This window comes from Genypterus blacodes, unplaced genomic scaffold, assembly GCF_046128005.1.
Source record: "Genypterus blacodes isolate CSIRO-AG114 ecotype Tasmania unplaced genomic scaffold, CSIRO-AGI_Gbla_v1 ptg000438l_1, whole genome shotgun sequence".
NCBI classification, from domain to species: domain Eukaryota; kingdom Metazoa; phylum Chordata; class Actinopteri; order Ophidiiformes; family Ophidiidae; genus Genypterus; species Genypterus blacodes.
In genome coordinates, this window is record NW_027467208.1 from 6,379,463 (window position 1) to 6,402,067 (window position 22,605).

The 22,605-nt window shown below is 45.5% G+C and overlaps 1 protein-coding gene across 1 annotated transcript in view; it reads right to left on the minus strand.

Moving 5' to 3' along the window:
- Nucleotides 1–22,403, minus strand: part of osbpl10a (oxysterol binding protein-like 10a) — a 44,201-nt gene extending 21,798 nt beyond the window's left edge. Inside the window, exons 1-5 of the mRNA XM_076139636.1 lie at nucleotides 21,801–22,403; nucleotides 14,897–15,072; nucleotides 10,025–10,104; nucleotides 8,558–8,623; nucleotides 5,233–5,424 (exon numbers count right to left, since the gene is read on the minus strand). Of these exons, the coding sequence (XP_075995751.1) occupies nucleotides 5,233–5,424; nucleotides 8,558–8,623; nucleotides 10,025–10,104; nucleotides 14,897–15,072; nucleotides 21,801–22,084 (798 nt within the window). The 5' untranslated portion in view covers nucleotides 22,085–22,403. The remainder of the gene's footprint in view (nucleotides 1–5,232; nucleotides 5,425–8,557; nucleotides 8,624–10,024; nucleotides 10,105–14,896; nucleotides 15,073–21,800) is intronic.
- Between the last annotated feature and the right edge of the window lie 202 nt (nucleotides 22,404–22,605).

Genomic DNA, 22,605 nt, shown 5'->3' on the forward strand with positions numbered 1-22,605 from the left:
ATGTGACAGAAAAGGAAAGAAGACTAAGACGGTTCTTGCTTGCGGGCGAGTCTTAGCATCTCTCGGGGCTAATGAACCTGAGTTTGTTCATCAGCCTGGAAATTGTTGTGTTCATTAATATTGTATGGCTTCACAAACACTCGTCCTGCACAAATGCACATGAACACAAACGCAGTCCTCAGTGGCACATCTGTCTTCTTGAATCAATACTCCGAGCTATTTTGAAAGTTGTTCCGGGTGACATGTGGCAGACATCTAAGCTTGTCCCATTATTCAGCTATTTCCTCAGGTCGGATGTTGAAACCCTCAGGTACACACAGTTCTTTTTTGTTTTGTTTCCAGTGCTTATTAGCAGATTCCGCGTCTTCGGCATACTGATATCATTTTCACTGCTGCGTTACAATAGGGCCCTTGAGATGATGAGTGGTGAAGGTGGAACGTTCAGCAGCCATTTGCCATTTTCAATTTCAGTGCGACCCTCTCATGAAGGACACAGTTTATTTTCACTGATATCTAAATGATAATAATTCAGTGTTACCCCTCATAGTCTTTGTGTGTAAATACAATACGACAAAAATGTTATTGAGACATCAGCACTCACAATTCTCATGTTTTACAGTATTGCCAACTGTCGAATATCGATGTCAACTAAATCTCAGATTGGAAGTAATTCTTGAATATAAATGATTTCCATTTTACTCAGTGTAATGTGGGTTTGATTGTGATTTAGAACACTCAATGATCACTAATCATCAATAACAAAGCAACACTGTGATGATTATTAGAAAATCAATTCTGTCCATAACATCCACCCCTGTGTACATATGGCCTCATACAACAATTCCGCAATCGCTGAATTCAATGCAAAATCAACAAAACTCATTTTTCCCCCAATATCGCATAATTTCCCATTTGACTGTATAATTCCCTATTTTCATGCAGTGATGAAGAAGCAAAGAAGCATCCCTGATGGAGGAGACAGGCACGTTTGCAGCTGCACCTGAAGTGCACCTGCACAAACCATCAGCGTTAAAATCTACAACATGCTTCTGTAGAACTCTGATAATTACAGGAATCATAGCTGCCTCAGGGTCTAGATGCACTGCGGGGGGGCTTTTTACGAATGTCAATGCAAGTTGAAGAGAGAATGTGTTGCCATGCAACATTAGGTAAAAAGTTACAGCTCAAAAATAACACACATCTCACTTTGATGATGCAAAGGTAAAAAACAGCCACCTTCACAGAAATAAGCAGAAGTCCATTTTCATGCAAGCGTGAAACAAAACCTGTGGTGGAGGATTATTACAGCGCTGCAGGAGACTAAGAGGGGATCAAAGAGGAGATATTAAGGTTAAAAGAAAGAGTAACAAGACTGAAGTGAGTCAAGACAAAGTGAAAGAAAATCTAATCTCTTAAAGCAAAACCACATGACGGAATGAGGCCACACACACACACACACACACACACACACACACACACACACACACAGTAAACCTGTCAGGTGAACATCATGGAGTCTGGATTCATGAGTCACCTTGAAAATAGCAGAGCTGCTACGAAACAATGGAATAGACAACAATGGAATAGCCCACACACGTACTGCAAAACATGAATCCGTCACATTAAATACAATGTTGTAATATCAATCTCACCACAAACGGCACTGAAACCCTCCATGACTATAAGTAAATGAGACACATACACACTTATACACATACATCAGCATCTTTGAGACTTGTTATATTGTTCTGTCGATGTATGTTTAGCCCCAAAGGCAGCTAATTCTCTCTATGTTGATGTATGAAGAGGGAAATGCAGCAAATCTCTTTAAGGAAGTCAATGGGTGAGACCGTAAAACACCTGCGCCCACTCCCACCCCCACCCGCCCCACCCCACCCCGTCTCCCTCCGGCCGCTCTGTGGCGTCTGCAGGGCCGGTGATGCTGCTGGAAATAGCCTCACCTCAGCGATCCGGCTCTGCCACGGCAGCATAAGTGCCCAATGGTGCTGCTGCAGCGAGTCGAGGTGTTTGATGAGTTCACATCACCCGGCTGTGACAGGCGGGCCGGAGCGAGACGGTCATGTGGTCTGTATCCCACTGGTACCAATTCCCCCCAAACACACACACAGACAAACGCATGCACGCATGGATGGATGGATGTAGTAACACATACACACACACACACACAGCACTACACAAGCCCAGATGAACAGCAGGATAAAGTCAGACTTGGCTGGTTTTATTTGTTGTTTTCAGAAAATCTGTGGATTTAATCTGATCAAGCGCCAATATGTGAAATACTAAGATTACTACCAAATTCATCATGAATATCTTTGATTTGAAACAACTGTTGTGTATTTTGTGTTACTTGATAATGCCACTTTAACACAGAGGTGCAGTGTGTCATATGTGGTATTAAATCATGATATAATATATTAAATATATATATAATAAAGTATATTTGACTTTATTGTGGCTCCATGACTCAGAATCATAGTGTAAGTAACCAGGAAGTTTTTATGAGGATTATCAATGGTGGTGAGCAGAAAATAAACGGGATGAACATCCTGAATCTGCTGCTCCTGCTGCTCCACCGTAAATCCCCCAATAATCAGCACACGGCAGCATTCAGCTCGCTACTGCGTAAATCACAGTGCGGGGCTGAGTCCCGTACGGCCCTGCGGCAGCCAGCCAGCAAGCAGCCACGTTTACTGCCTTTTATTACTGATGCCGATCAGGGAGGGAGAGCGACAACCTAGAGGAGGCAGTGTGGACTTGGGACGGAGATAAAACAGAGGAGCTAAATGATGCAAACATAAATCAAGTCCCAGGACTCAGCAGACCCGGTTGGTTTGGACACCAACCTGGTATGTGAGGCTGCACAGAGAATGCATCATACTTCACACGGAGCCTTGTTTTTCCCTCCGTCTGGTGAGAGAAACGGTGGAAGCAAACACCAAAGCAGTGTTTGTTTTGCTTAATGATGGCGCCATCTGTTCGGTATTTACTGACTGTCCCAGGTTCACTTTGGGAGATACAATCTGCTCCGGAGAGGTGAGAAATGATTCTCCGGCTCATACCCTCGGCTGGTTTTGCTCTCTTTTTTTCGTCGCCTGGGCTGAATCATTCAGACCAGGAATACTTAGCGGGATGAAGCAGGGGCACAGCTTGGTGCATCTAATTGGGGAATTAAACACTCGACGGCAGCCAGATCTTCAATGAGCGCGAGAGGAATGAAAGAAAGAGCAGCGCATGAAATATTGATGTGGCTCCTCCAGTGTTATCTTGAATGACACACAGAGAGAAGCAGATGAACCGCCGAGGGAGAATGCCACGTTTACCCAGACGCTGTTTCGCAAACGGTCGGCCAGTCGACTCCCCTGCTGCTTCTTAGAATGATACAGATCCCACTGCGAACTTTCAATTACACCAAACATGATGTTATTGGCAAGTGGCGTGTTTATCCTGCTGTGTTTAAGAATGTCCTATCACACAAAGCTGCTTGGTTTGTGCACTAAACTCCAGTCTTCTTTGTTATTCTGGTGACAGGGTTCAGTTTGCCTGATGTGAAATTGCCACATTCATATCGCTGTGGCAACAACTGATAACAACTAGAGGAGTTTTGCATATGCTGATGTGTTGCATAAAAATAACACATTTCTTGATTCTAGAAAGAGTTTGTAGACGTGGATCAAGCAATAATTTTACATTTCAAGCTCTCCTCCTTTCTCTCCTCCCCATCTCTTCCTCTTTCTTTCTTCCTCCTTCATATCTGTTCATCTTATCGGCATAATTCAACGGCTGAACAGACACACGGCAGCCTGACAATAGTCCTAAACGACACGTTTTCAACCTAAACAAACACTTGAGACAAAGCAGCGGCTGATGGGGTTCCACGGAACAATCACATCTTTATCAGTCATTTTCCCTCCACAAACCAACTTCAGGCACTAATCTCTTTCAATTAATCACTAAAACCCAAGTGCAGACAGGCTATTAAGACCAGACAGGAAAAACATCTTCTCCTGAGAGATAAGAGCATGGAGATGAGATGAGGAGGAGGCGGAGGCGGAGGAGGACGAAGGTTTTAACTGACAGGTCTGCTCACTGAGGCGGAGAGAATTAATAAGGAAACTGAGAGTGGAAGGACAAGATCATGATCAGCGTGTTAACTGGAAGGTCCATGCAGGTGACATATTATGGAAACTGTGTCAATATGATTAAAGACTGAAACCGCCGCCTCTTTGAGAGACAATAAGCAGTCTACACACACACACACACCCTCATTCACACTTATGGCCGATAGAGTTTCCAACATCTTTGCAGGTGGAAGGAAACCGGAGCACCTGGGGAAACTCCACAGAGACACAGGGAGAAGAGCAAACCTTCCCCCATATAACTACTTCATCAATGACCTGCTTAGACTGTTTGAGGTGATGACATCATCTATTTAAGTTGTAAATTTGTCAATCAAGGGATAACGACATTATAAAGCATCTGATTTAATAGTAGTTAATAATAGTAACACATGCATCTCCTGTGTTGATTACTGAACAGATAACACTGAAACTACAGCAAATCTGCAAAAGTACAGTCTCCTGCAAACTTTCCCTCACATACACACACACACAAGGACACACACACACACAGTGCGAGCCCCAGCCAAGCCTGAACCTCCAGAGAAGACACTGCAGTCAGTGTGGAGCGGCTTCACGTCTGTCAGGAAGCCAGAAATATTTGCTGAAGTCATTGCACCACTGTGTCCCACCTGAGGCACACACACACACACACACACACACACTGACACTGACATACACACCAGCGGGCTGCTCAGAAAGTGCCGCAGGCTCGCAATTCCATTTGGATCGACTCGGTCCGAACGATCGTACATCAGATTGACAAAACCTTTCCAGGAAAGTTGTTTCTGCTTAAGTCTTGTTAAACCTTTGAAATGAGCAAACTACAAATCAAAACTTAACAACACAGCTAACAAGTCCACTGCGTTCCACTCATTCATTGTTGTCGAAGTTGCATTCATATGATTTAATTTAAATGTACGAGAATAACAAAAATAATTGAAATTATCAATTATTCATTTCCTCTCCCTGTATTTTTCAGTATTCAAAACATTGTTTTTAGTTTGCATTGAATGTTTTCTTGCCAAATCTACTTGTCTGGCCTCTGTAATCATCCTCCGGAGCTCCCGTGTGCTTTAGGACCGTTGTCACCCACCTCTTTGACCTCCATCAGCCGCCCGGGGTACTGACTCTTGGCCCGCCGAGCCGCCGCCGGAGACTTGTGGTGGGTGATGGTGACGATGTTGCCGGGCGTGGCGGCGTGGCTCAGATGCCTCTGGGAGCCCGGGGACGAGGATGGGGTGAGGTGGGGGAGGAGGGAGAAGCTACGGGTACGGCCGGAGGAGCCCTGAGGGAGGATAGACGGGGGGAGAGGACTATGAGTCAAAACGGACACTACTACTACTGCTACTGCTATAAATGTTCTCTGTTATCAAATATTATGCACAAGGTTTTCTACAAGGTTTTCTATCCAAAACTGTCAAAATTGTGCAGCTCAGGCAAATGACTCCCCTATACTTACATTTCCTGTCATCTTTCCAATGCATAATGACTAAAATCCTTTGTGTCATTGAGCTAAAACAAGGCAGAGACGTACAAATGAAAACTTCAATTGCACGTCTTTCTACTACAGCACAACACTTTTCTGATTAAATACAAATAAAACGTAAAAACTTGGAAATGTATGAAAGGTGCCACTGTTTTGTTTTGCACATTGAAGCTGAATTGAGCTTCACAAAGGCTCCAGTCCTCCTTTCCTTTCCGTTCTAAGCGCCTCGTCAAATCACATCGCTCACTTTCCGCGGCTGCCTGCTCGGTCGCTGACCTCCATGTACAAACACAGACAGCGTTGTCAGACCACTATCGCTCTCCTCTGTCTTTACTCCCCATTAGTTTACAGCAGCGCGGCAGAGAGACAAGTCACCACAGATTTATAACCCACAATACCACAGTGGTCTGGTCACTGTTGTGCGAAAATAAAAAATACATCAAATAAACAACTTCCACCCCAGAGCGAAGCACACTGAGGGAGAAACAGTCATCCATCACTGCAGCCACGCTGTCAGAATGTTGGTCACCCACATATAAGCAGGAAACAGGAAGGAAATCTTGTTGTAATCCCTTTGTGTGTGTGTTTTTTAATGATTAACGGCATGCAAAAGAGTTGTGTTAAGTGAAAAAGGCATCAACACAGTGTGATTATACGCCGAGAGCAAATACAAGGGGGAATAGCAGGTAGCTGTGTAATCTTTTTAAGAGAGAATAATCAGCTTAGAGGAGAGAACAGTGTTGTATTGTGCAAAGTTAAGCTGCGAGCTGTGAGTGAGCAGAAAGGGAAGAGTGTGTGGAGAATAAATAGACACGTTTTGTCCTCCAAAACTGGCACAGAGCCCCGAAACCGTCACCATACTGGAACAGACAGAAGATGTGAAGTGGGGCTGCGATGGAGGGAGGAGGGGGGAGGAAATAAAGAGATGCTGGAGAATAGCACATAATGAGACATCTGACCTCTGACTCTATGGACTTACACAGTCAATACTGTTACAACCATCCATTCATCAGGCTCAGTGTGTTTTCAGATTATTAATATGAGGTAACAAACTCCATTATAATCATTATTCAACAGATTCCTGTTAACTGTTGCAACTTTTGGACTTTAAGGAATGGTAGCGAAGGGTTAACTAGTTATACGGCTCACTGATTTCTGTTTTTGTAGCCAGAAGGACACAATGTGTTCTAAAGTAAACCACAGCATCTCCAACATCAGACATTTTTCTACTTTTGATATTTTCCTCTTGTTTCTACATTCTTTTAAATGCCAAGTTTGGCTGCAAGCGTCTTACAAACTCTACTCCCAATGCTGCCTGACAGACTCAGATCAGGGCCAAGAAGTTCCAGCTGCCATGCCTGCTGCTCCACAGGTGCTCTGGCGTCACTGGAGCGTGGACAGACTTGGCCCTGTGTGATGCATCGTGGGTAGACGGTTCAATGGTCAGATGCTGACCTGTCATTCCTCTTAATACAGGGAACTAATTAGACATAATCAGGTAGGTGGGTGACTTATCTTTGTCTCATTTATGCTCTTTGAATCATACAGCTTTGATAATAAGACATTTGGACTGCGACACAGTTCCATTATCTCTAGATTTATGACACACACACACACACACACACACACACACACACACACACACACACACACACACACACACAGCAAACAAAGTCACCAGTCCAACTCAAAGTCCACCGTTTGTTTCTTGCCCTCCTGCCAGAAATCTATATTTTGCCCGTCTGTTTGCCTCCTGACCCACATGCACCAAGATTACGTGCTGCTATTCACCAGCCCACAATAGATAACACCTGCACCTCATCATGTCCCGCTCTATGCTCGCCACAGAACCAAACTTAGACTTTGACACCCAGAGAACTTATTATGTGCAAAATCTGGTGATTGTTCACAAAAGGGCAATTTATCAGCTAAAAATATCACCAAGAACACAACAAAATCCCTCAAGATATTTGCTGGATCAATTCCTGAGTTTGTCTGCCAAGTGCTGCTTTATATAATAGACAATAACAGGTTTATCGTTACTGTGGCTCCTGATTTAAATCTAATTAAAGACTTATTTTTAGTGAAGAATAGGGAGCTTTTTCTTCCCTGTCAGGCTGTCAGTGCTGTGTATGACAGAATAAGTCCTATATTAAGCTGTCAGTGTGTGTGGTTGTGTGTGGTTGTGTGTGTGTGTGTGCCCGGTGGCAGCAAAAACACACAGCTGTACATTTCTAACACAATGTGGATGAAATTACTCTGACTTCCTTTGAAGACAAGATTACTCACATTTACTCTCCAGCTCCTCCAAATTACAACTACAAAGGAGCATAGAATGAAAATACAAAACTATAGCAGTTATGATTTCCTCAAAAGTAAATACAGCTCCATAAAGCAAATCTGTGGCAGGATGGAGATGCATGTGGCAGCCTGAGTTGCTGCGACAGCGATCTGAGGGGAGCGGAGCGGAGCTTAGGGAAGGATTAGACCAGAAGTGGCAACAGAAAGAGAGCTACGTTCTGCCTGCTTCCACTATTCCCTGCTTATTCCATTTTCTCTCATCATTTCATTGCTTCTCTCATCACGGCTCAGAGGAGTAATTGGACGTTCTTCTGTAGCCAGCTGTGCCGCAGTTTGAAGTGGTGAAGAGATACAGACTGAATACGCCAGCTGGCAATGAGGCAGCGTAGATTCTAATGTAGTATTTAATTGTTTTATAAGACACATGAATAGAGTTGGGAAGAAAGAGTTTGAGGTGAAGTATGAAGGTGAAACTACACGATGAGGGTTGTGTGTGTTTGGAGAGAACGACCGCAGCTGAAGGTCTTGTGTGTGTGTGTGTGTGTGTGTGTGTGTGTGTGTGTGTGTGTGTGTGTGTGTGTGTGTGTGTGTGTGAGAGAGTGAGAGAGTGAGAGAGTGAGTGAGTTCTCACCAGAGCGTCTGGGCCTCCTGCTCTATCCGCACTCAGGTGTTCATCTGATCCCTTCAGTTTCCTCACCTGAAACCAAATACAAACGGCACAACAACACACACACATTACGCTCAATGCAAACACACCTTCACTCGACAGTAACAGGATTCCAATTAAATGCGTTTCAACTCATATATTTTTGCTGGAAAGTAAAAGCCGACACCATGGAAAGGCGGAATGCTATTCTGCAAAACCCGGTGACAGATACAATAAGTAGTCCTGATCACCCACTGTGCACTGATTTGATACACTGAAGTCAACTTTAATCCCAAAAGTTTGTGCGAGAAATAATAACGTTTGGACTATTTTTCTCTTTTTCACGCACGGCTGAGTTGCACACTTGTGTGAGCCTGCAGTCCCAGAAGGAGCTCTATAACAAGCTTCATTCTCTGCTGGATCAGACTAACGGGGATACACCCCACAGCCATACACACACACACACATACGCACACACACACACACACACACACACACACACACACACACACACACACACACACACACACACACACACACACACACACACACACACACACACACACAGGCGTTAATCCCCCCGAAACCCGAGCTACATCTAAAAATGCACATACCAAAAATACTGATCCATATTAAAAAAAAATGAAGGCAGGTACAGCAGCAACACACCCGACGCAGAGGAAGTTTCAGAAGTGAGCCTAAAGACTCCAGTAAACCCCCGTCCTCACAGTGGCAGCCTGCTCCTATATTTCCATAAATCACTATTCGACTGTCAGTGGAGGCGCTAAAAATATTCTCAAATTAGATGTGACATTTCAATATGACAGGCTAAGATGTGACATGAAAGCTGGGTTCACTTTCCATCGCTCCGGGGCCGGCGAAGAGGGCCAAGCACAGATGTGGGGCGGGGGGACAGGGGGCACTACAGAGTCACATCTTCATCCTGGTTTTATTCTTTTTCCTGTGAAAGACACAGGATTTGAACCCAGAACCTTTACTGCAGTGAGAGAACATGAAATTTAATCAATGTAAGATTCCTGGGATTTGAATGCTGCTGTTGTTTGGCAATACGAGCAAGACGAAGAAGCCAGACTGGATTGGAGGATTACTACAGCGCAGCAGAGTGACTTCACTGAGCCAAAGAGATGAGACGCATGGAAAACATCCTGCAGTCTAAAACATCCCCTCACTGCTGGAATGTAAATGGGAATGAATCACCGAGATGAATACTGGAAAAGATGTGTTGGAGAAATCGGTCGGAGGTGTGTGGACTGTTGTACACACACACTGGCAGATGTTGAACTCGCGCGTCTGATCTGTGTTTACAGAAGAGACATACAGAGCGACGGGAATCTCCAGGGAGATGTCAAAGCTTTCCGATAGCTCTTCCTGAGGAGCAAGAGCCAGGTCAGGGTCATGTTTACAACTGGCTGTGTGTGTTTGTGTGTGTACCTTGGCACTGCTGTCAGAATGGCGTCTGGCGCAGGTTTGAAGCTGAGTGATCCAAAACTGCTGCTCCTTTGCATCAGAAGCTGCAAAGACAAAAACACACACACAACAAGAACACACTTAGGTTCAGTAAACCAAAACGCTGACAATGACTAACCGCTGAAAAGAGAAAATGTCAAAATCTGTAAATCCTGTACGCAGCAAACACAAGTCTGGTGTGACATCAGGTTAGTACAGTCGCATCATATCATCACAAGTGTTTTGACTCCGAAGAGGAAATGGCATTGTTTCATGTTCTTACTGGGCCGCCTCTTTAATCGAGCTTTAATTAAAAATTGACGGTTCACGACCTCGACACGTCTCTCGTCCCAAAGGGGGAAAAAAGTGTGGACAGGCAAAAAAAACCAACAAAACAATAACGAGATGTGCAGAACACCACAGAGACAGAAATGTGTGAGCGCTGTGATAAGTACAACTGCAAAGGCATCACTGGAAATATCTGATGTCTTATGTGGGAAATAAAAAAAGGGATTCATTGATTTAGCTTGTTTGATTCCAGAAAAAGCCCTGAAATGAAAGAGGCAGGTATCAGCAGGGACGCCAACCTGCTGACTGTCTGCTAAACTCCTAGAGCCTGTTATCGGAAAATGATGTCGTCTGTCCTCAACCTTTTCATTTTCTCTCTCGGCACCTAAATTCCGAGTATTAAAGGAACGGAGCGTTTTATTAGGAGCGATTTGTCAGCGGCCCCGATCTCCATCTTTGACTCGGAGCCGGTTTTAGTTCCTCCCCCCTCCCCCTGTGACACAGAGACACAATCCGCTCTGCTGTTCAAATACAAACGGCCGATTGAAGCGCAGGTTCTGCTGACTAACACAGTGAACTGTAGACGTCCAACGGAACAAAGCGCTGACGGCTCCCATTGCGCTGACCTCCATCTGGGTCAGGCTGGAAGATAATATCCATCTGATCCTGTTTCACTGAAAAACTAGAGGGCACTCGGAGAGGGCATACCTCCGCCAGGGCCGAGTATTTCTCTAAGTAGGAGTTCCTTTAAAAGTGTTTTGTCAAAAATGGCATAAAAGCTAGTGAAGCTCTGATGGATGAGGTGGATAGAAACAAGGAATCCAGGAAAGCAAAAAGTTATAAACCAAAACGTAAAAAACTGATGATTACCACGGTAACCACAGGATCGTGTCAAAACTGATGAAGAGAACAACAGATGCTCAGAGTTCTGGTCTTAAACTTGTGAACTGTTTTTGACGCTCACATGAAAGTTATTTCAGCACAAGGACGATACAATTTGTGCTTGTCAATCAGCCGACAACAAGCAAGCTGCAGCAGTCAGAGAAGTGAGAGAATGGCGACAAAAGCCACGTCGAGAGGCAACTGGGGGAGAAAATAAGACGCTTGCACCGAGTCTTGACAAGCGCGGCAGACGAGGTGCGATTTCCCACTGGGAGGGCTGCTCCTCTCCGGGGAGATAAGGGGCCCCGCTGAAGAGTATTGACAGAGAAACACCTGTATTCAGCCGTCTCCGGCGACCGTCTCCGTCTCCCCACTGGTGCCTCATTTCATCAGCCACATAAATGGCTGGCTCAAAAGGGGGCCACTTAGCCGCAGGGTGGGCAGCCATCGAAATCAGTCCTCTGTGATGTGCACAAGCCTGGCTGAGAATTAGGATAATTAGCTGGTCAGAGATGTGCGTGGCTATGGTAACGTGCACCTGTTCGTATGGCGAGAGAGGAAGACGCACCAACACACACACGCACGCGCGCTCGTCAGTATCGAGCTGAGTCTAGGGTTGAGTGCCGTTGCCACCAGGGGAAGAATAATAAGATGCTGATGCAAAATGCGAAGCTGCTATTGTGTCACCAGAGATACAGAGTTGCAGGTGATGTGCTGACAGTTCCATTTGTTTGATGAATGCAGGAGGCTCTCCACGGAAAGTGAGGGGACTAAGAGGGAAAATGTAGGGGAGCGGGGAGCCGGGGAGTCCGTCTGCCAGCTGCACAATGACCAGCAGGACACTTGGGCACTGCGCAACGTATCAATTTAAATGTCAATATGCATCCTGGAGAGATGGCTGAATGCTGTCTTGCAACCTGGGAGAGAGAGTAAAAGAGAGAGAGAGAGAGAGAGAGAGAGAGAGAGAGAGAGAGAGAGAGAGAGAGAGAGAGAGAGAGACACTACATCTATATATAAATATATGGAGAGAGAGAGGGTGAGAGTCAATCACAGCACCGCCATCATCCTGTAATTACAGTCATTTTAATCAAAGCTATGTGCAAGATGCAATTGGTCATGATGATGATAAGTCGAGGGATTGGAGCAGTTAAATCTGATTAGAGTGCTGGGTTTGGCTATGAACGAGGCACTTTAATGGTATCTTTCAGGAAAATTGACAGACCTGCTGAGAGCTGAGCAGATATTACATGATAGAGCTCCATTCAGGTTTAAATTCAACCGCCTTTAAATTGCAGCCGCTGGCTTGTAGCAGCCCGTACTCTCTCACCTCCGACGCAGGAGTGCAAAGAGCCCTGATGCTGCGTCTACACATCCAGGTCAGCTGTTTCTGCGGTCTGAGCAGTGATCGTTGCCTGAACTCTAGAGGTTTCCGCAGATGTTTAAGGAAGCATTTGCTTTTTTTTAAATAGCTTGTGTAATTATTTCTGTCTCATTTGCATCGACTGCAGCAGTTTATTTACCTCCGTCTCGGAAATTGAACCTTGTTTTGTGCTGGCAGGCTGTTTCAGGTCAGAGCTGTGTAGACGCAGGAGCTAAATATGGACCTCTCACAGAAGAATAGGACATAGGCACAAAATCTATATCGGGCCAGAAAACCCACAAAACCATAAATGTCAGCCAGATATCACACAAAGCAGAGATATTGTTACTGTGCTGGCATTTTACTCAATGTTCAAATGAATACCCCCAGTTTTAAATGTACGAAGAGGAAATTTCACTTTAGAGAGCTCGTATGAAAACAGAACGCAGCTGGATGTGACCTTTGCTAAGTGAAAGTACAAGAATAGAAGAACAGAAATTAAGTAACAAGGCCTAAAACTGTCTAATTACAGCAACAGGTGGGGATGGGATTTAATTCTACTATCTTTGCTTTGATTTCTGTCCTTGTTGCAGCTCAATGGAAAACATAGGAGCCTGAAATGTCGGCTCCATAACTGACAGAGGTGTTGCAAATCCAAAACCTGTTTGGATACGTGTGTGTGTGTGTGTGTGTGTGGGTGGTTGTGTGTGTGTGTGTGCGCACGCCACGGGAGGTATGATGGTCAAGACTTTTGAGTCATAACTTTGTCGAATATTGCCGATAGTTATTCAGACACACGCTGTACTTTGTGTCCAGCATCCAAAATCAGCCCCTGCTGGAAACCACTTGACCCTCTCATCAGCCCACTGCCTCACACAGACGTCACATGATTAATGGTTTAATTTACCGGCCGAATATTCGGACGTGATTGAGTTCACCTTTGCACGCCAACAAATCACGAGGCCTTGGGGCCGCCGCCTCTGATAATGAAAAACTCTCTTTATATGCCTCTGTTTGGATAATTACCCGACGCTCCCTTTGGTTCCCGGTCGGATTGAGCATAAGGCTTGTTTACGGCCGATTTGCCATCATAAAGAAAGTTAGAGTTGTGTAGTTAGGGCCAAATGCTGCAGCTCAAAAAGGGGCTTTGGGGTTAGAAAATGAGCGTGTCTTTGTATCTGTGCTCATAAAAGTGTATCATCCTGAGAATAAAGGTGCATTCAAGGCTCAGACAAGCGGAGCAGGTGAGGTGAGGCTCAGGTGAGGTGAGACTCAGCACGGCTCACTTCTTACCTGCTAAGCCTGGAAAACTGGAAGCCCATTCCTGACTGAACCTTGAACTTTTCCCCCCCACTCCACAGTAGGCTTTTGCGGTTTCCATGGTAACAAATACCAGACCTGACCGTAGCAACAAATCTTCATCAGAGACTGTTGAGGACGGGCGCAAGCCACTTTTGTTTCCCTGCTGCTTGAGCAAATTGAACTTCTGTGACACTCTTATTTCAGAACACCAATATTTATGTGTTATTTCAGGGGCATTGGGTTTTGGCTGAGTGGATTCAAGAGGCTGAATGCAATCTTATCTCAAAAGGTTTCTTCCGCTTTGTTTTTACTCAAACTGGCCGAGGCTTTTGTTTTAATGCCTTCTATCCAGTCGGTCTAATGTTGTGATCTCCACTGAGCTGTGTAAACACCTCTCTGCCTGCGAGACGCTCCTTCTCCTCCATTACAGCTTCCTCTTAGTTCGGCACACATGGATCACTGGAGTTATTCATGGTATATAGGCCAAGTTATTCTGATCTGCCCCTTTGGGAGTGTGAGGGGACATTCCGGTGGCTCAAGCAGAGCAAGAAGACCCTCGCCTTGACGGGTGCACATCACGGAGAGTAAACGCCTCTAATTGACGGAAACCAGGTTTAAAACGCTCGTACAAAGTTGTATGTAAGTTTTCGAACTTTATTTTGGATGCGAGAGATGAGACAAATCATGCAGAAGAGCAGTGAACACACTTCACAAATGGATACCTGCAATTATCTCTATTTCTGGTAATACTGTGGAGCAAATGATGTAATGTGAAAGAACAGCAGCGACGCATCCACAAACTCTGCAGCTCTATAGAGCTTTTAGCCTCTTCAAGTTCATTGTTTCGGTGTGCAGCTGCAGACTGTATGATTGCCTTTTGAAATATATGACCACACACACACACACACACACACACACACACCACTGGACAGTCATTCATGTTAGCCCGCCCCTCGCTGTGTTATCAACAGCCACACTCCACTGGGTGCGGGTGCTCAGACAGAAATACAGCGGTGACGTCATACCTCTGAGTTTGTACAGCTCTCCATTGACGGAGTTCACGACGAACATGTGCGGGGCCTCATCGCTCGGGGTAACGCAGGCGCCGATCAAGGGCAGCGACCCGCGGGGCTTCTGGCTCTTCCCCTGCTCATTGACAAAGTACTGCAGCTGGCCCAAGTCTGCATCCAACACAAAGTACCTGAGAGAGAGAGAGAGAGAGAGAGAGAGAGAGAGAGAGAGAGAGATAGAAGAGAGAAGAGAGAGAGAGAGAGAGAGAGAGAGAATGTAGTGTGATGGACCAGAGAAAGGAGTAAGAAAAGAAGCGTTAATGTTACCACCATTTTGTTTTATTCCCTCATTATCGCAGCTTGTTTACTTTCTTCCACCCCCGCTGCTGTGATTGCACAAACTTCCTGGAGTGTGTTTGTGTAAGAGGAGAGAGAGAGGGGCGAGAGAGCCATGAATGAATGGACTGTGACATGAGGTGAGAGCAAAGGAAGCGGTGAAAGTAAATACAAAATACCCACAAACGCCTCATTCCCATTCATTCTCCCATCCAGCAGCCTGCAGGTTGTTATTTATCACTCTCACGCGTCTCTAAAATGACCCCTTTTCTTCTCCTCCATCACGCCTGCAGGTCAAGCCTAGATTACCCAAGGTAGCGATTACGCCGGACAATCTTCGGCAAAACCCACAGCTCCAGGCGTGAAAATAAAACCCCACATTTTCCCCTTTGTCATTAATGAAACACATTCAATCACAGCGTAATTGAATCTCTGCATTTCCCGACCCACAATGAGCCAGATAGACACATGACCCTGACACACACATTCACACACACACACACACACACACACACGGCGAGACACATTTCATTTCCTGCCGGCGGCTACGGAGCCACCGAGGAGTCTGCCATGACATTCAAGACACTGGCCCGTCCGCTCCTCTTAAGCTTTGTTCAGGTTCTGCAGTTCAGCGGAGGCCAGAGCAGCACCGGGCGCTTTCGGACGACCTTTCCCCGTTTGTCTGCAGTGACCCGAGGTAACAGTAGCTGCCTTTGTCTCCTCTGCTGGATTGGAACGGGCCTCGCATTCCTTTTTTTCCCGGCGAGTTTTCTGTGCCCCCCCCCCCCGTGTATGTGTGTGTGATACAGGAAGCTCCAGTATTGATTAGGCCTTAGGAAAAAGTCAATTAGAGTCAATATTTGCTATAGGAGGACGAGCAGCACAATCACAATCCTCAACAAAGAGCCTGTTGATGATGCATACTGTGTGTGTGTGTGTGTGTGTGTGTGTGTGTGTGTGTGTGTGTGTGTGTGTGTGTGTGTGTGTGTCACATCACCGAGCTGATCGCCTCTATTCTCTATTCTGATGAAATTGAAGCTAATTTAGTTTTTTGACCCTCGTCCATCACACTTCTGACTTATTATGTAGTGAAACGTGTAAATACTATGTTTGCTTACAATTGGTATTAAGCAACAAGTCATGCATATAGAGTGAGTGACTCTGTTAGCTCCATTCATGTTTATGGTTTAGTCTGTTTGGCTCAGCAGTCTTAGTTAGAGTTATTTGAATTTTTGTCACTTGCTTTAAGAATGAATTTAAAAAGCATGTTGCATCCTTTGTGCAACCTTGAATACATGCATTACTATTTAAAGAACAGTTGAAATTCTCATGTATGCAGTAGTTTGGTACAGGTGACCAGGGCCACTTCCTCATCCAAATGCTACAAACAAAAGGTTTCAGGGGGCATTTTCCCATGAACCCGCTGGATTTCCCCAGAGGGAACACAGCAAGCAGTGCGGTCTGGACATCGATCCGCGCTCTACCACCGAGAGGGATGAAGATTTACGTCAGCCGCAGCCGAACCGGGGGAACATTCTGCCTACATCGGATTTCACCCTGTCCTCACAGCCTGTCCAGTCAGCACAGCTCAGGCTCTTACCGGCTGACCCCTCCAGGCAGCCTTAACAGAGCCTTAAACATGATGGATGGGGCTGGATACACAACCCCGTGCAGCCTCTTGTCTCATCACAATGTTGATAAGACTTCAAGCCGGGGAAGGGAGCAGGGAGTTCTCAGGGCTCCGCGGTTCAACTCCGGATCTGCACTAGATTGTGCCAAATAAAACAGAACGACAGAGCGACACTGACGCAGGTCCACGTTCGTCACTGCTGCTCTCGTCAGAGAACAAAATGCAAGATCTCTTCCAGTTAATCCTTGAATCTGAATATGAACTTGTGCTAATCATTATCCCCACATGTGCCGCATATGACTCACAGTTCTTAGCTGAATAACTTATGAATGCCCGTCTGCTTTTATGCAAAACTACACAGATCAGAGAGATTCTGTAAAACTCCACAAATCTGTTGTTGGGGAGTTTTATTCCTTCAGATTTTGTCTCATTCAGTCTGATAGCATGGTGTTAACTGCTTACAAACGCCTTTTCCCGACACATTAATAAAGACACACACATACACATTTAACCCTTATATCTGTCTTACAGCACAGATAACCCAGTGCATCGTCTTAATACTGATTTTTCCAATTTCACTCCTTTACATTTTTATATATCTTCCAAGTAAATCATTTTCATAACAATAACACTGCGGTGAAAAGAGCTTATCGTGCAGATTTGTTCACATTACATCAGAAACGGTGCCGTTTCCTAATGACATTAACACCGACGCTGCACCCGTCAGCAGAATTTGCATCTCCTCCGCAATCTTTGGAGTTTGAGTTAATGGAAAACAGCTCAGAGCGCCGCCGCCGTGCACCAGGAGTGAATCATACACGGTTATTGCCAGGGGGACGTGATTTGATAGCTGTTTCTGTAATAAAACAGTGACACGTGCCGTCGGGGTGATGCGGATCCATCACGGTGCAGCGTGAAACAAGAAGACATTCACCATAGCAACAAAGCAACATAAGCAATAAATAAACTCGGAACAAGAAAACACAATCTGATCTTAACACACACCAGCAATTCAATGATGTTACATTAAAAGCAGTGAGATTTCAAACTAAAAGGTGCTTGAAACTACAACATACTTACATTCAAAGGAGGCCGACAACAGTGAGAAAACAGTGAAAGCTTTCTAAGCCTGTAATGTTGCTTTGTTCGTCACCACAATAACACTTGTCGCGACTCGATAACACAGGGATTTCATCAGATGGTTACATGGTTGGTTTAAGTCAGTCCTGCTGCAAAACAGGTCAAAGTCCAACAATCGAATGCAGATTGTTCTCGCCTGATCGAATCGTGTTTAAACAATATCTTGAGATGTTCTAGAATTCCTTTTTTGTGCTGTATTATCCCACGTTATTGGCAACTGAGAACCTGGACGTGAAATGGGGGCAAGAACAAATCTGCAGCTCAGCCTCGGCGCTTTCCTGCCAAAGAAACACCCACCTGAGCACATTACCCCGACTCGCAGCTTTGATCAAAGGAGCACGGCGCCGCTCCTTTCCACCGGGTACATCTGCAAAGAGATGATTCATCCCGCACAGTGCATTCCCCCACACCGGCTGACTGCTTAGCCAGACAGAAATACACGCACGTCTCCACACGGAGCACAGAGCAACCATGCGGATCCCCCCCCCTGTCAAAGACCCAGGGACAGGTGAGAAACAATGGAGGGCGTTCAGACTTTTAGCATTCTGTGTGCCACATGCAAATGCCGGAAGGTCTGCCTGTGATGCACAAACGTTTACCAAGCTGATCAACTTTAAGAAAGGGGAGTGATTGGGTGGAATACGAAAGCACACACCGGCTACAATGCAGCACGATATTCACTCAAAGTCCCACAGGCCAGTCGTGCATCAACCTCGTTCAACACATGATCTTCTCAGTGTCTGGATCCGTGTATCTGTGTATCTGTGTGTGTGTGTGTGTGTGTGTGTGTGTGTGTGTGTGTGTGTATTGAGCTGCTGCATCCTGATTGATTGGAAGCACGATGAGCACTCACACAGGTCAATCTAAGTGTACGTGTGTGTGTGTGTTTGGAGTAAACACACATTTGCGGCATCTCAAACGCAAAGAGCACCTACACACAACCATAAGCGCGCTCTGTACTGACACATGGCCACCCACACACAGGCAGATTTAGCTCCACTTAGGTGAGCCCACTGTGACACAATCTGCCAAACGCACACAGCAGCAACGTTTCTGTTATTCCAGGATGTAAATGTTGGAAGGTGTCCGACAAATCCTACAATTACTCCAACGACGTCTCCGAACCAAACCAGGGCTTTTCCTCCCTCAGCCGTTACACAATCTTCATCCTTCTGCTAATGAGTTCAGCTAAATCAGAGGCAGGAAATCAGACCTCAGGGTGCCAAAGGCCTTAATTCCCCAAAAATGCAATTCCACTCTATGAGCTTTTATCATTTGTGTTTTCATAAAAAGGCTGCTGTGAAGTTAATGGGAAAAAACAGGATTTATATCACAAATTCTCCCACTTTTAAAGGAACGGCAAGATCCAAACATACACACCAGCGGGAGTTCCGTGTTCAAAACTGACAGAGGAAGCAGCAAATACATGGAGATTATTTCGCAAAATCTGCTTTGGGGAACGTTTGCCGGGTTCAGTCTCATGAAATCCAGACACTGCGACACCGAAACCACGTCTGGAATGTTTTCTCCACCTCGGTTCACACGAATGACGAGGACAGAAACACCTCTGGAAAGTGAACACCATCCAAAAACATATTGGAACATTTCTTTGCAGCTTCCCAGTGACACACAAACGCGACTCCGGGTATCAGGGATCAGGTTGAATCTTTGCTCGCTTGGGCTTGCAGGTCATATTAAAAAGAAACACATCCCCACTTTCAAAATAGGAACGACCTGCAGACTAATTCCGAACAAATCCAGAACTGTAGATATGAAGTAGACTAATGTTTAGCTCCTGTTTTGGTGATTTCCATTAGTGATGCATTACAATGTTGTTTCATAATTTAATGCTCCGACAGGCAACATTCATCACCATGAGTAATATTGACTTTATTTTCATGCAGATGTATTAAGCTTTTGGTTTTGTTCTCTAGTAATAGAGTTTGTTTAACATTGTGGAAGTTGTACAGATGTAGGTTCATGCCTGTTGAAACACACACACACACACACTGACCACAATTACAAAGGCCGGTGACCAAGCGTCTCGGCAACATCCCTATTTCGTCGTCTTTAAAACAGCGTGTGTCACAGAGTGTGTTTACTGTGTGCACAGCGGATCGGTGGGTCGCTTGCACTTTAAGGCATTGCAACAGTTTCAATATAGGTACATGTTGAACATCCTCATAAGAAATAAGAATATGTAAATCTATACATGTCCACTTTAAGGATCATTTTGTCTGCAGCAGTTTTACTTATGATGGAGCCTTTTCCTATATGGTATTAGTATATTTACTTGCATCCTTGAGTTCTCCTTCCTCCACTCATGCAGAGAGGCAGAAGCGTAAACTCACCTGAACGTCAGGGTCTATTTAAATGTCCTATGAATAAATTTAAATCATTTAAGTAGCTTCCTCAATTCACGAGGAATCTGCATCCATCCTTACATGCGTGCATTCCTCCGGGTGTGTATGAAGTGTGCACGCGGGTATAGTGCTTTGCCCGTTTGTCAGTTTAATGGGAGAGCAGGGAGCAGCCATTCTTTCTCACGACTGCCATCACTCTGCCTCCCCCCTCCCTTCTCTCTCTCTCTCTCTCTCTCCCTCTCACACTCTGGCTTGAAGCCCAGATCATACACTCTACAGTATATCCCTATATGCTGCTGATTCTCCACATCCATCTTCTCTGCTGCAGTGCAACAACATGATGATATAAGTCAGTTACTTTTTCACCAGGCAACCTGAGTAAGAGATAAACAATTAATAATAACTTAACAGCTTTTAGGTGGTGACCAAAGGCTTTTGATTCCTCTAAAACGATTCTAAACCACACAGAACCACTTGCAGATGTTTAACACGTGGCTCAAAACTAACTAACTCCAGCTATTCATCGTCGTCCAAGGGGAGAAATCCGAGCGGACGGGTCGAGATCCTCCTGGCAATGTCAGTAGGGTTGCGCAATAACGCACACAGCTGTGATCTCAAGAGTCATCGCTGAGCTAATCTGTTCTTCATTACAAGACGAAGCAGGCAGAATAAGGAATAAGGCCTTATCAGCAAATGCATCAGCTAAAAAGCATGAACATGTGTGCAGCAAACACACTCAGCCAAGCCAAGAATACACTCACAGACTGCACTGGCCCTTTCATGGACGACCTAATAAATCATAAAGTTTCAGCACTGGAATTGTAAGGGCCTCTAACTGCAGCAGAAACCATGATTTAAGGGTGTAACACACAAAAACACCCCATTTTTCATCATTAACATAAACTGAAAAATCAAGTACAGGGACTTAAATTCAGTTTTTGTGTCATTCGTGTTTATGCTGCCTTGCAACATTCACTGTTCCCAAAGTACATTTAGGGATCTGCAGAAAGGTCTATAGCACGTGATTGATGTATGTATAATGAAAATCTCCAGATTGGACATCTGAGATATTTCACATCAACACAGTTTAGTTAATAATGAAAGTGAAATGAAAAATACTGACTCACAAAACTGGATCAAGTTTCTCATCCAATCTTTTAGAACACTACCAGGTAGAGACATGTTAAGAAAATAGTTGCCCAATTCTAAATTTGCAAGTGGGAACGTCCATGTAAAGTTAAAATACCTTAAAATTGTACTTAAGCACACAAATACACAGAGTTACTTTGCACATCTGCCCTCACTGTGACGTGGTGCGTTTAAGTGCAACGTGGACGTGCCAAACAACAACACGAAGCATCTGACATTTAAACCTAACCATGTTATATGTCTCCCTCTCTCTCTCACACACACACACACGCACACACACACACACACACACGCTGCTCACCTGTTCTGCCAGCCTTGGATCAGGTTGGTGTATTTGCTCAACACTCCTTCCAGTTGTCGCTTGCGTGTCTGCTGCTGCTGCTGCACACTCACGCTGTTCCCCAGCAAAGCTCCCCGGCTGCCTGCTCCTCCAGCCGGCCCGGGGCTGCAGCCCGAGCCCGAGCCGGGGCTGTGCGACCCGCTCCACCCGGGCTTCCTGGTGGAGTTCCCCCGGTCTGGAGTGGGAAGCAGGCCGGTATTCGGCGTGTTGCTCACGGGATGCGGACTGCAGAGCGTCTTGTCCATCCTAGCGACGGGACGGAGGAGGAGGATGATGATGAAGAAGAGAGGGGGGAGGAGGAGGAGGAGGAGAGGAGGGATGGACCCGCAGCAGAGAAGATTTCACCAGAGCATAAGTGGTAAACACAGCGGTGTGTGTGCACAACTCAATCAGAGGCGGTGTGTGTGTGCGTGGAGCGTGTCGCGCCGCAGATTGAAGCGTCCGTGAATGCGGGAGAAAGCCGCATATTCCTGCGTGTTCGCGTCCCGTTCGCTCCGCTGCGGTGCTCCGTGCTGAGGCTCCTCCAGCAGCAGCAGCAGCAGCGTCCTCCTCCTGCCAGGAAGCCAGAGCAGCACAGAGCAGCGCGGCACAGCAGAGCAGAACCTCCCACTCCGCTCTGGACCTCCCCCCCGGATATTACAGAGCCATCTCATTATAGTACACATCAGCACCAAAGCCAAAAGGAACACACACACACATTAACATTATTTACATTTTTTTTTTTTTTTTTTTTACTAAAAAAACACAAACACAAGGAAGAACAGCA